Genomic DNA, 13,528 nt, shown 5'->3' on the forward strand with positions numbered 1-13,528 from the left:
TTTGTAACATTATAAATGTCTTTACCGTCACCTTTTTTAAATACATTTTCTTAACTGTTAAAGAAAAGTATTAATTTCTTACTGATCCCATACTTTTGAACGGTAGTGTAGTTTAAAACACACAATGTGCTATGTACTATTCAGCACATTTGATCTGACATTAATATATGGCATAGTCATATACACCCATCTCACTGTATGGAGGTTGTTAGCGCTGCTTCCACACACGGATGTTCATATTGTGCTCCCTAATCAGACGGAGTAATGAAAGCTACTGTTGACTCATGCAGGTTTGCCTGTTTTTAAAGATCAGAAAGGAGACATCATTATAACACCACTCTGAGCATATGGTTAACTGGCTTAGTGCCAGCCAGCCTTGTCATTAGTCAGACGTATTAATCACGACTCTCTGCTCTGAAGAGCTCTTCTCCATCGCACACTAACTCCAGCCACCTTGTTTCTGCCACCTAGACTTTAAGAGCTACCGGTAAGGTGTGTATGAGCATCCTCGGTAATTGGGGCCTGGGATGCTTGCCCAAAAGCACAGCTTTGATCCACCGATATCAGGCTTTTAGGATCCAACTGTATCCTGTGCTGGACCTTTGACCCGATACACTGGTGCAGATTTAATGTTCAGTTGCTTTTATCAGTCTAGAGCTGATGGGCCAGAGAGAGAGAGAGCTGGCTTGCGCTGATATGATTTTGGTGATGAGAAGCACTACAATAAGAGTGTGTGAAGTGCTGCCATTATCAGCTACTCATATTCATATATTAGCAGTTGTTCATAACTGCCATTCATTTTGAAACTGTTGTAATGACTGTTATGGACATGAAATTGATTCAATGTTATGTTACATGGATGGACGGATGGATGGTCTGACGAATTGATAGACATATAGAATGATTGACAGATGGATGGGCCGATAGATAGATAGATTGATGGATGGGTGGATGGATATACAGGTGGGTGGATGATGGATGGATGGATGGATGTATAGATGGATGGATATACTTATAGATGATTGGGTGAGTGGATGGATGGATGGATGGATAGATAGATAGATAGATAGATAGAATAGGTGGGTGGACGAGGGATATACATATAGATAGATAGATGGATGGATGGATGGATGGGTGGATGGATGGATTTTAGAATGCATTACCTGTGTTAAATTTATTCCAAATGCAAATTCCTCTTTCTGTCATTGAAATTCCAATTCAGCTTCTGTGGGGTGTGGCCAATTCAATTCAAATTCACACTCAAGAGTTAAAAGGGAGACAGTTCTTAAGATCTGAATCTTCCACAGCAATGGTCCACTTTTGGTCCAAGCCTTTTGAGTTTCTATCCATGATTAAATGTTAAACAGGTGAACCCTTTAACACATTTAACATTCAATAATGCGATTTTCTCTCTGAGATTTCTTTCTTGAGTCCTGATACATTTTGGGGTCCACCTTTGATATTTTGAGGGGCGATCATGAATGCTTTCATGCAGGAATGTTTGTGTATGTGTATGTTTGTCTTCAGGTACTGGAGGACAATGATTACGGTCGTGCGGTGGACTGGTGGGGTCTTGGTGTGGTCATGTATGAGATGATGTGTGGCCGACTGCCTTTCTACAATCAGGACCATGAGAAGCTCTTCGAGCTCATTCTAATGGAGGACATCAAGTTCCCTAGGACGCTTTCTGCTGATGCCAAGTCCCTGCTGTCAGGTCTGCTCATCAAAGATCCCAATAAGAGGTACAAACCGCACACCTGGTCTAACCCAGAAACCCAGATTCATCACAATGATTTCTTTATACATTTCAACTGTTTTTTCTATATTTCACTTATTTAGACAGGAACTGGTGTAAAATCATCAGTTGTCTTCTGACTAAATACATATGCTTTCTTTTATTTTTTTCTGTCAGACTTGGTGGAGGTCCGGATGATGCTAAGGAAATTATGCGACATAGTTTCTTTACTGGAATTGACTGGCAGGATGTATATGACAAAAAGGTAACTTAGAATTTATGCTGTCCTGCATTCCCCACTACACATAAAGATGCACTCAGTGTTTTTACGTTGTGCTGGATATTGAAGTCCACCTCTGCATTACAGTAAAAAAATATTAAGAAAATTATTTTTTTCCTTATAATTACAACTTTTTTGTTGTTGTAATTGTGACTTTGTGGGCCCTATCATACACCCAGTGCAATACAGCGTCAGGCGCGACGCAAGTGTTTTTTGCTAGTTTCAGCCCGACGCAGTTATCATTTTCACGTACTGCGCCACGTTGTTTAAATAGCAAATGCATTTGCGCCCATGGGCGTGCTGGTCTGAAAACGAGGTGTGTTCAGGTGGATTGATGGCGCTTTGCTATTTTGAGGCAACTGAAATAGACTGCGCCATTGACCAATTGAAACCTGGTCTAAAGTCAATGGCGCAACTTTTTTTTTTTGTTATTTAAAGAGCGCGTTAGTAATATGCGCCTATAGGTGGATGCACAACGCGCGTACACTTTGTCCCGTAGATGGTCTGCTTGCGCGCTTTAACCTCACGCACAAGCAGATCTGTTTCCTCGCTAGAGAAGCATTCAGTTTTTCCACTTGCAAATTCGACCATGTAAATAGCGAATCCGCCATGGCACAAGCGCAACTGGCTTTTAAAGGGAATGGGAGATGAGACTCTGATTGTTTTATTGCACGTTACCCCCAAAACACTCATTAAGAGAATAGGGACAACCCTTTTAGGCCATGCGCCGACCATTTTTCCCGTCGTTAAACTAGCAAAAGTGGATTCGGACCCCTTGCGCCGCGCACTTTAGACGATGCGCTTAGATAAAATAGGGCCCTGTATCTCAGAATTGGGTTTTATATGTCATAATTTGATTTTCTTTCTTATTTTATGCTTTGTTTTTAAAAACATTTCTTTGTGTAAAACTTTTTAATGGAGGAACATTAAACATGAAATTAAATAGTTCATTGTGTGTACACAACAAAATACTTTTAATAGTACATGTTAAAACAGAGGTTATGTGTGACTCAGTGTTATAATAGGTCACTGTCACTTAAACTGCCTTCTCAAATAACACAATGGCTGGCAGAGGAGGTGCGGTTCAGAGGCGTTAGATTGAGCCCTCCAGCTCGCCACACTCTATGCAGTGTCAGATCTGCACAAACAGGTGCTTCATCCCCCTCTCTTCCTTCCTCAGCTGATACCTCCCTTCAAGCCTCAGGTGTCGTCAGAGACAGATACCAGATATTTCGATGAAGAGTTCACAGCTCAGACGATTACAATAACCCCTCCTGAAAAATGTGAGTTTGTCTCTGCATACATTGGCAATTCTGTAATGATATAAAAGTGCATTCAGAAAACATACTGGCTTCATGTTGTATTGTGCTGAATTAATTATCTTCTCAGTGGTGAGAGGTATGCTGTGTACTGGAAAATATTTTTTTGGCACAAATCGAGATCGCCTGAAAACTACGGGTGTTACTTTTTGTTCGCACATAATATTGTTTAAGAAGGTTTGTGAAGAAGTTATCTGGTTATATTCATGAGTTGTTCAGTACATTTCATCTGATCTTCGTCTCACATGCACAGACCCGGACAGAATCTGGAGAAAATAATAGATTTAAAGATGTTACCAGAGCTTGAAAAGCATTTTCAAATTAGCCAAGATATGTTTTACATTTATAGAATTTTAGAAATGACATATTTTAGGAAGTCTGAGATTTCTGCATTCTGAGTGGGCTTGGAAATTTATACTTTTATTCAGCAAGGTTGCATCAAATTGATCAAAGTGACAGTACAGACATTTGTAATGTTACAAAAGATTTCTACTTCAAATAAATGCTGTTCTTTTGAACTGTTTATTTATCAAATAACCCTGAATAAAATGTATCAGTTTCCGCAAACATATTAAGCAGCACAACTGTTTTCAATATCAATAATAATAATAAGAAATGTTTCTTGAGCAGCATATGAAAATATTTCTGAATGATCACGTGACACTGAAAACTGGATTAATGATACTTGAAAATTCAGCTTTTCCATCAAGGAATAAATTACATTTTATAATATATTGAAATAGAAAACTGCTATTTTAAATTGTAATAATATTTCACAATATTACTGTTTTTGACTGTATTGTTTATTTAAAAAAATACCGCATTGGTGAGCAGAGGCTTCTGAATGCTAATTTAAATAGGTTTAGAGAGTGTGAGGTGAAACTAAGGCAGTACTATTTTCAATATCAAAGTCAAAGCTTATAGAAGGTCTAGTCGATATTTAGGATGTGTGGGATGAATAAAATGTTGTCCTCATCACCCTTTTAATAAAAGTAACAACCTTGTTTTCGCCTGCAAACTTCCACAGACTCCATATTCAACAGCTTGTTTTCTGGAAGTGTGTGGGTGCCAATTTTTTTGGCATATTGCAGGCTTTTTTGTGACCCGACGGAAAGTGTAAAAGTGGCTCGGATAAAGTTTTCTTCTCAGCTAACTGCATAAAATATTTGATTTGCATAGGCTTGGCTGAAAATGACCGGTAACATTAGCCTAGCCCCCTCCTGACCGATTGTCCCTGTGCCCTTCTCCTCAGTCGATGAAGATGGGATGGATTGCATGGACAACGAGCGACGGCCACACTTCCCCCAGTTCTCCTACTCGGCCAGCGGGAGAGAGTGAGCGCTACACGCAGCCGAAACTGCCTCATCCTCATCAAGGTCACCACTGGAACAAATTAGGTCTTCAGCTTCTAACAGCCCCGGCCCTGTTGCCCCTCCATCGTCCATCTTGGTTCTTTCATTTGTTTAGCTAGACCAATGGAAACTCCTGATTTAGGGTGATGGGAATTTGCACGTGGGGTCGGACCGAGGTCCAGCCCGCTCAAACGTCCTCACAGCTCCAGCCCAAAGGTTGGGTCCAGATGGGAGAACTTTAGCTGTTTGATAGGAGTTTTGTATTTATTGTGTTTCTCTCTTTTGGTTTGAGATGTTGCTCCACATTCATTTTTTCAATGGGAACTGGTATCAAGTTGTTTGACACATCTGTTCAGTTCAGATGAAAACATAAAACTGCATGGCTAGAGATTCACATGGGTTTTACGATTCCAATCTCTCGGGTACACGTAGTATAACTACACACAATCGCTTTTGTTTTTGTTACTGTTATATAAAGTTAAAACTGCCATAAACGGTTTACTCAGGCTTCACAGAGGATATCTGTGTTCAACTCAGTCACCAGGACTAGCTTTACCCCTCATCATTCCACAACACAGTATTCCTTCAGATAAAGCCCTGTGAACCTGAGCTATGCAGTCACTAAAACTACCCGTTACAAATGGTTCCTCAGATTATTTCAACCATAAATGTATTTACGGAAGGCTTTATTTCTTGCATATCGCTCCCTGAGAAGAAGCGTCTCGGTGTTTTATGGAAAAGATGGCATGTTTGACTGATGTGGAATGTTTTATGCAGTGATGATCAGAATGAATTCCCCAAAAGCCCAAACTTTTTTGTAAGAAACCCTTTCCACTCAACGCTCAATATTGCAATCACAGTATAACATAAAAAAACCAGCATTAATGGAAAGAATTGCAGGAAGCACTGTTTTATGTGTTATGAGAAAAAAAAAAAGTGATTTAAAAAAATATATATATTTAAGCAAATTTAACTTATTCTTTTCTTTTTGTTTGTTTGTCCTCTCGTTTATTAAGAGTGCTTTTTAAGTCTCCTTTTTTGAATGAAACAAATGCACCTAAAAAGGCTTACGAATGTAGACGGGTCAATGCAAAGGCCTTGGTTTGTTTTTTAATTTTCTTTTCTTTTCACACCAGTATAGTGTTGTTCTCAAGGGAGTTTCATTACCCTCCTCTATATTGTGAGCAGTCTTGAGTGATGTTGAAATGTGTTGTTTGTCTTTCCACCACTGAAAGGGCTGTAAAAGACCACACTGATTCATTCAGCTGTCCTCTGGCAGTAGGTTACTGTATGTGAAGTCCGTAACAGAGCAGGACACGCGTCCCGTTGTGCTTTGCGTTCGAGCATTTAAACACAACTCTGCACGTGCTTGTTGTTGCTTCAAGGCAGGAGAGTGAAAATCAAGGAATCATTTTGTTTAATTGTAGGTATAGACAAGTTAAATCAGGGTTTCTGTGGGTCTTAAAAAGTCTTAATTCACCCTTACACACAAATTAAGGCCTTAAAAAGGTCTTAAATCAAAGCAGAAAGTCTTCAATTAATTGAGTCATGACATTAAAGGTTCCATTGCAAAAAAATAATATCTTCCTCGGTACGGTCTTTGATGCTTTTACTTGAAAAGACTTTTCTTGAAAACATTGAAATGAGTTTATACTTAACTCATTGCCAGATATTTGTTCTTGTTTTAATTATAAACTTATTTTGTAGTTGTTGTCCAGTAAATGCATCTTGATTTAAGAATCCTTGTTGAGTTGCACTGGAAAACAAGACAAAAATACAGGAAGAACACTGAACCTATTCTTTTTGTAAAATGAATTAAAAGGTAATGGATATCTGTTGGAAGTCGCATTTTCAAACTCTGAAGTGTTGCTAATAGAACTCATTTTCATTACTTGGTCTTAAATTTACCTTCAGAAAACCTGCAGAAACCCTGTAAATGCTATTTTGAGCGTTAACGTGCTTCGCTACATCTAATATCATGATCACATTCCTTCCTAGAATACTATGGTACACAAATCGAATCCTTCCATCATGGACCCGTACGATTAGCTTACAAATTCTTCGATGAACATTGAACATTTATGAGTGAAAATGTTTCTGGTTGCAGATCGACCGAAGCTTGCTAGGATAGTGGTGAATGAGTTCAGATGGACAGTATTCTTTAAATGAGATCAAAGGGAAATATCTAGATTATCGAGTAATAATTTGATATATGCAGTACATTTCTTGATAGTGTTCGGCAATAAAAGTCTGTCTGTGGTGTTTATTTTGGGAGTGTAAAGATGGCGTATGTGCATGTTGCTGTTGCGTTTAATGTGTTCTTTTAATTTGGGCAGGAATGGAAAGAAATGTGGCCCAGTGCAGCCCCTGTATGAGAATTTTCGTACTAAGGTGGGACATTAATGAAGAGGGAAGTGATTTATGAGGAAGGACAGTATATGAAAAGTGAAGCAGAACAAGGTTTGATAGAGCGAGGCGTCTGAACTGGAGTTTCTTGCATGTGTGTTAAGGACCGATGTGGATTTGATGACGAGTGGTTAAGGGCGATTCGGAAAGTTTCTGTCCACATCCCTCACGGCGAACAGAGCTTTCCGCCAAAATGCCTGCATTGATTGTGAGCATTGTTGATTTTCCAGTGGTGTGATGTAGCATGGTACCGTTGAGCTCGAGGATGTTCTTGTGTTTAAAACTGTGATGTCCAACCCAATGATGTTTTCTGATAGCACAGCTGTGGTACTGCGTTTCTGTCATTCTCTGTCTTCCAACTTTCGATCATTCCTTGCCTTTTTCCCCATTCCTTTTTCTGATTTTATTTATTTATTGTTTTGAGAGCGAGAGAAAGAAAAGATTATTAATGCCACTACCTGATATAATTGAATAGGCTTGTACTGCTGAATGTTTAGTTTTTTTTGCTTCTTTTATTACCTTTTTTTTATTTACCAGAGAATAACTTGAACATTTTTCAAGATTTTGTTTCTTGTTTTACATTTTCTGATTAGGTAACATTTACGAATTTGAATAGAGAGATGAAAGCACTCATTTTGTATTTCCTTGTTTGCTTTAGATAAATTGATTTGTAATTGTACGACTATTTAATCATACTGTGACGCTGTTCATCCATTTCATTATCTTTAATATGCACTTGCGAGGGACTTTTCCTCGGGACATGGAGAGGCAGAGAATGTCGTGCATTGGGGCGGTACCTTGCATGTGAAATGCGTTCATTGGGAATACTTCATTTAAACGGCAGAAGGGCCTTTGGCTTTGGCCAAATCAATCATACACTTTTGTAACTCCATATTTTAACACTTGGCTTTGTATCTGCCTGTAGTAGCACTTTCATACCCATTGCTCTTTTTATATAGCTCAGCATAAGGAAATAAGGTCCATGCTTTGGGAGAAAAAAAAAAAAAAAAATACAGGAAAATAAGAAGAAAATACTTGAAAGCACAGATTCGCGCCTCATAGACCTCATGCTACTTTACTTTTCTGAGTGATTGTGCTCTGTAATATGTAACAGCGTGGATGCAGATAGACGCGAAACGCTGCCAGGAGAACACAACCTTTGCCTGGTGACAGACAGACTAATGTTTCCCGAGATTTCCTAATGCTCTAGTGTTGTAGAAAAGCTGATCTGTACCAGTGTCACCACTTCAAGAGTTTCAGAGGACAATAAAGACCCAACCTAAAGTCATTCCTCCCTGAATACTGAACTAGTGTGAGGAAGGGACCCACGGAGACCCATCCCTCCTAAGCGCACCTCAGCGTGCCACTGCTGCTACTGTTTGTACTGTCTACAACAGACTTTCTCTATATCGCGCTCCTGGTAGTGTATTATGAATGAGCATGAATTGTAAAGTATTTATTTAAAAACAAAAGACAAATCTTTAAAAAAAAAAAAAAACACATTTTATGTCCATGTAGCTTTAGAGTTTGTGACATTTCTTGACCTCGCTAGCTCTGTCATTAGATCCATGTTGAGAACTAGTCATGTGGTTAAGAATTTTACATGGAAGGGATTAACACAGAAAAAATATACAAATAAAGAAGAACTGTAATACCATCCATCATATTAAATAATAATTTAAAAAAATATTTCCTTGAATACAGTATAGGTCCCACGTGGATGTTGAAAGCTTATCTGCAAGAAACTGTTTTTGTACACTGTACATCCTAGTATTTTTACACGTAAATGTATATGATAGGGATGCACATTATTTTCCTTCTTACAGACTGCTTAAATAAAGCACTGTCAATCTGCTTTGGGTTGAGTCGTGTCTGTTTGACTTAACATTCATGATTCATTACACACCTCAGAACCCGCTGGTGGATTTACAATCAACATTCAGATGTTAGGAAATCATTTATAGATGTTTGAATTTACACTTTACAATTTTTTTTTTTTTTAAACATTAAATTTGTCCCTGTCATACAAAAACACATTAAAAAATAATAAAGGTCCCTGTTTTAAAAAATAAATAAAGTTGATTATATATATATATATATATACACTTTTTTATTTTTTAAATATAGTTTATATATATATATATATATATATAATGAATAAAATAAATACATACAAATACAGTATAATGTATCGTTACATTATTACCTTTTCATTATGATGATATGTGGAATGTGTCATCATAATGATTTAAGTAAACTTGTGGGAACAGCAGTGATCGCATGACTCCATGGAGATGCCCTCACGTGGTCACAGTGTCCATTCTTTTCTCAACATGCACCTGGGGAGAAATGGACACAGAAGAGACGAAACACTGTACCACTATAATCATCTCAACAGAATAAGAAGAATGAACCACACTGTCGTCTTCTATCTCATGGCGCTTTCATTTACTTCAGTTCATTTCTAATTGGCCTTGTATAATCATCTCTCTTGCGGTCTGAAGGCTTCAGTGTGGCGGTCAGCAAGGCAGCATGTGGGTGTTCTTATACAAAATACCAGAGGGAGAGTCTGAATTACTAACTCGTTCTAATAACAAAACAACAGCATGGTAGTATTAACAGAGCCGAAAGCGCCGGCGCTTTGCGGAGCATCACTCCATTTGCAATAATCTCCAACGAATGTCAGCATTCTGCGATTCGCTGTCTGTTGCTGACGTGCCTCTAGCAGCAATCTGGATGAGCATCTGTGGGCGCCTAGTGTAGCGTGATGTGCAGCCATGACTACCAGCTGCTGTGGTGCTGCTGCGCGCGCGTGTGTGTGTGTGTGTGCTTCGCTCTCTCAGAAACACATCCAGGTCAGATTTTACTACAAAATCAAAAGATTATAAAACATTTATATCCAGCATGAATAAAATAAAGCCTATTTTATTACCACTGCATTTTTAAAGGTTTTTGGTTACCTTTTTGAATGAAATAATAGAAATTCTCATTAAAGCTGCACTCTGTAATTTTTTACGTTGATTCTTAGCTAAAACACTTTGTTCTTTCAAAATTATGTGCTCATTCATGTGTAATTACTTCCACCAACTAATCAAGTATTCTCGTAAGAGCAGAATCTGCCATTTAAAATACATACGAGCGAGTCGCTCGAATGGCGGCAGCCATGTTGCGCCTCCATCTTGAAAATACATTAGCCAAAGAGGGACATACCTGGAAATTCAAGCTTCGTCTTTTGCGCTTTTTCACTCAGTGGCACCGTGACGAATGCGAGGGGGAGATTACTCGCGACTGCCGGCAGATTTGAAAGCCTGATGAAGATGGAGGATCACGCCTATTCTCGAGGACATGTAACAGTAGGTGCGTTTCCATTACAGATTTGCGCAAAACTTTTTTTTCTAAATGTCTACAAAAAACTATTGCGAAATGACGCGTTTCCATTAACCGATGTTATGCGACTAAAACTTCATTTTTTCCTTGACGTTGGTAAGTTTATATCCCAGCCACTGCACTGGCCATTATTATTAATCTAAGGAGATATCCTGGGTGTTTCTCCCTCATTTCTGCTTCGAGGTCTTGATTGTGAGGTTTTCTTTGAGGTTTAGAATCCAGTATCTCGTCTTCTGTCCAAACATACCGCGTCATCTACGTCAGGTGACCTGTAAATGCCAAAAACTGTTTTGCAAAATATTTCTTTTTCGAATTGCCTGAAAAACCACCTCACGCGTGCGTAAAAACATTTTTGTGATAAATGGGAGTTTTTGCGAAATTGATGTGTTTCCATTGGGCGTATTTTCAATTTGCGCAATTTGGGTTATGGAAACGCGGCTAGAGTCGCCAAGGAAGCGAAAGAGAGACAGGCAAATCAACAAGACCAAAGTCCATATTGGAGTGGCTTTTCCAAGATGGAAAGAGCTCATGAGGAGCAAGGATTCGACAGGTAATTCAGCCTATTTGTGTAAATTCGAAGTTTTAGAGTTGCTTGGCTAAGCATGGTTGTGCATAACGCTAGAACGACTTCTAGGATACTTTTCTATAATAATACGGCCACTGTATGAGTTAAAACGCCCTCGAAATGGGAGGGGCTAGAAAGTAATATTCAGTTGGTAGTCATATACAATTTCACCGCTAGATGGGAGACAATCTTACACAGTGTAGCTTTAACACAAAGCATCCAGATCTTTAACATTTTTATTTTGTCCTTATTCCCAATGATTATTCTTATTAGATGTCATGACTGTATTTTGCAATATGACATTTTAAGAAAGTTGTATTACAATATCTATTAAATTATAATCACTGTACAACAAATACTGCCATCATGTATAGATACTTTACAAATAATATATTAACTCATATTTCCACGCCATTTATGACAACGCTTCCCGTAGCAATCCATGTTTTCACTGTTATACAGTAGGGGTGCTATGACGTATCTTCTGGAAGAGTACTGAATCTCCTGATCAAAACACAGGCGTCAAGCGAAGAAGCAGCAGAACAAGCGAACATTAAACATTAAACAGCATATAAATCAAAACTGCCTAACGTTCCTGAATGAAATGTCATTTTAAAAGCAAAGGCTATGTTCTTTCTTTTGATATATTGCATGTTGATGATTATTGCATACAACAAAATATTCTGGGGGCCATGAAAGTTTTCTGAAAATGATCAAAAATGGTGGCGCTGACTGGCAACTTAAAAAAAAATGCTGGCGAGCTCAATTCATAGTTTTATGATCCCTTTAATATGAACTTTTCGAAGAATCGAAGTGGTAATTGCTTAGCTGACAATGAAGGAACAGAAATCTCTCAGATTTCATCAAAAAAGATCTTCATTTGTGTTCCGAAGATAAAATGAAAATCTTATGAGTTGGAGCGACATCACGGTGAGTAATTACTGACAGAAGTTTCATTTTTGAGTGAACTATCCCCTTAACATAAAAAAGAGAGTGAGGTAAGATGTAAATATCGAAACATTTAAAACATGTCAACTGTTTTGTGATAGAAATGTTTTATCTTCCAAGCTGGGTTTTTTTGTGTGTAGAATTTTCTCCAATGGCATTAAGACAGATAGCGGACAGATGACAAGAAATGATTTTTTTTCTTCTATTAATTTCAAAAAGGGACAGTGTACTTTAATCAACATTCGTGAACCCAAAGGCTAATTTTCATTGGTAGTCCTTTTGCCAGATGTTATTAGGCATAAAACATAAAATAAATGACAACAATAATAATTTATTGACCAGAAATTATAAACAACTCTGTAAAATAGTTAAATGGCACACGTTATACAATAAGTTAATAATAATAATAAAAAAGGGGGAAAATACAATGTTATGTGTTGTTCTGACAAAAATAAAGTGATGAAGTTCTGAAACATATTGACTTGAACCTGCATCTCCGTGGCTCAGCATGTCTGAAAAGTATGGCATATGATGTGTAAGTACTTTACAAATAATATATAAATTAAAATATATTAGTTATAACAATCTACAATACTGGGAAGAATACTTGCATTACAGTAATGTGAGTGGTGTGAAGTGGAAGACTGACCTGGACCTGCTCCTGCATGAGCTGCTTCTGTCTGCTGAGGAGCTGCAGAACCTGCTGAGAACTGGCCTGACAGTGCTGGTCCAGCTGCTGCAGTCTGACAACACACACACACACATCGACAGTGAGCTTCAGAGAGCTGGCCTGACAGTGCAGGTCCAGCTGCTGCAGTCTGACAACACACACACACATCGACAGTGAGCTTCAGAGAGCTGGCCTGACAGTGCAGGTCCAGCTGCTGCAGTCTGACAACACACACACACACACACATCGACAGTGAGCTTCAGAGAGCTGGCCTGACAGTGCTGGTCCAGCTGCTGCAGTCTGACAAAACACACACACACACACACATCGAAACTGAGCTTCAGAGAGCTGGTCTGACAGTGCTGGTCCAGCTGCTGCAGTCTGACAAAACACACACACAGACTGAGCTTCAGAGAGATGGCTGCTTTTCAACAGCATGTTCTGAATTTTGGGATGTTTGTTGAGAGAAGAGCAGAATTGGTAAGCGATTTCACAGAAAATCTGTCAAAAATCTTTTGTCTGTTAAAGGGTCGTTTTCACTGAGTGAACAATCAACAGATTATCATTAACTTAAAAGGGATGGTGCATCCAAAAAATGAAAATTCATCCATTATATTTTCATTGTTTATTATGACTTTTTTCCCCCTTGTAACATATAAAAATGGCAATGTATCAGAATGTCTAAGTTTCTTTTCCATACATTAGTAAATAAATGGAGCTGGAGCCATTAATGTTCCATAAAGTCACTCAGGGAAATGAACCTATGAATGGCTTACTCTGTCCACATGGAGCAAGTACAGACCTTAGTCATGTTAGACGGCATCATTTTACGTGAAATGAAAACAAGGCTAGTCTTTTCAATGGCA

At 38.4% G+C, this 13,528-nt stretch overlaps 2 protein-coding genes across 4 annotated transcripts in view; one reads left to right on the forward strand and one right to left on the reverse strand.

Moving 5' to 3' along the window:
- Positions 1-8,947, forward strand: part of akt3a (v-akt murine thymoma viral oncogene homolog 3a) — a 91,793-nt gene extending 82,846 nt beyond the window's left edge. For all 3 annotated transcript variants that reach the window (XM_084093870.1, XM_084093871.1, XM_084093872.1), the window contains 4 exons: positions 1,528-1,742; positions 1,913-2,000; positions 3,196-3,298; positions 4,587-8,947. In XM_084093870.1, coding sequence (XP_083949996.1) covers positions 1,528-1,742; positions 1,913-2,000; positions 3,196-3,298; positions 4,587-4,672 — 492 coding nt within the window. In that variant the 3' untranslated portion in view covers positions 4,673-8,947. The remainder of the gene's footprint in view (positions 1-1,527; positions 1,743-1,912; positions 2,001-3,195; positions 3,299-4,586) is intronic.
- Positions 8,948-9,291: 344 nt separating this feature from the next.
- Positions 9,292-13,528, reverse strand: part of sdccag8 (SHH signaling and ciliogenesis regulator sdccag8) — a 41,958-nt gene continuing 37,721 nt past the window's right edge. The window contains exons 19-20 of the mRNA XM_084092650.1: positions 12,642-12,810; positions 9,292-9,431 (exon numbers count right to left, since the gene is read on the reverse strand). Coding sequence (XP_083948776.1) covers positions 9,393-9,431; positions 12,642-12,810 — 208 coding nt within the window. The 3' untranslated portion in view covers positions 9,292-9,392. The remainder of the gene's footprint in view (positions 9,432-12,641; positions 12,811-13,528) is intronic.

Source organism: Abramis brama (genome assembly GCF_963993115.1).
Source record: "Abramis brama genome assembly, chromosome: 19".
NCBI classification, from domain to species: domain Eukaryota; kingdom Metazoa; phylum Chordata; class Actinopteri; order Cypriniformes; family Leuciscidae; genus Abramis; species Abramis brama.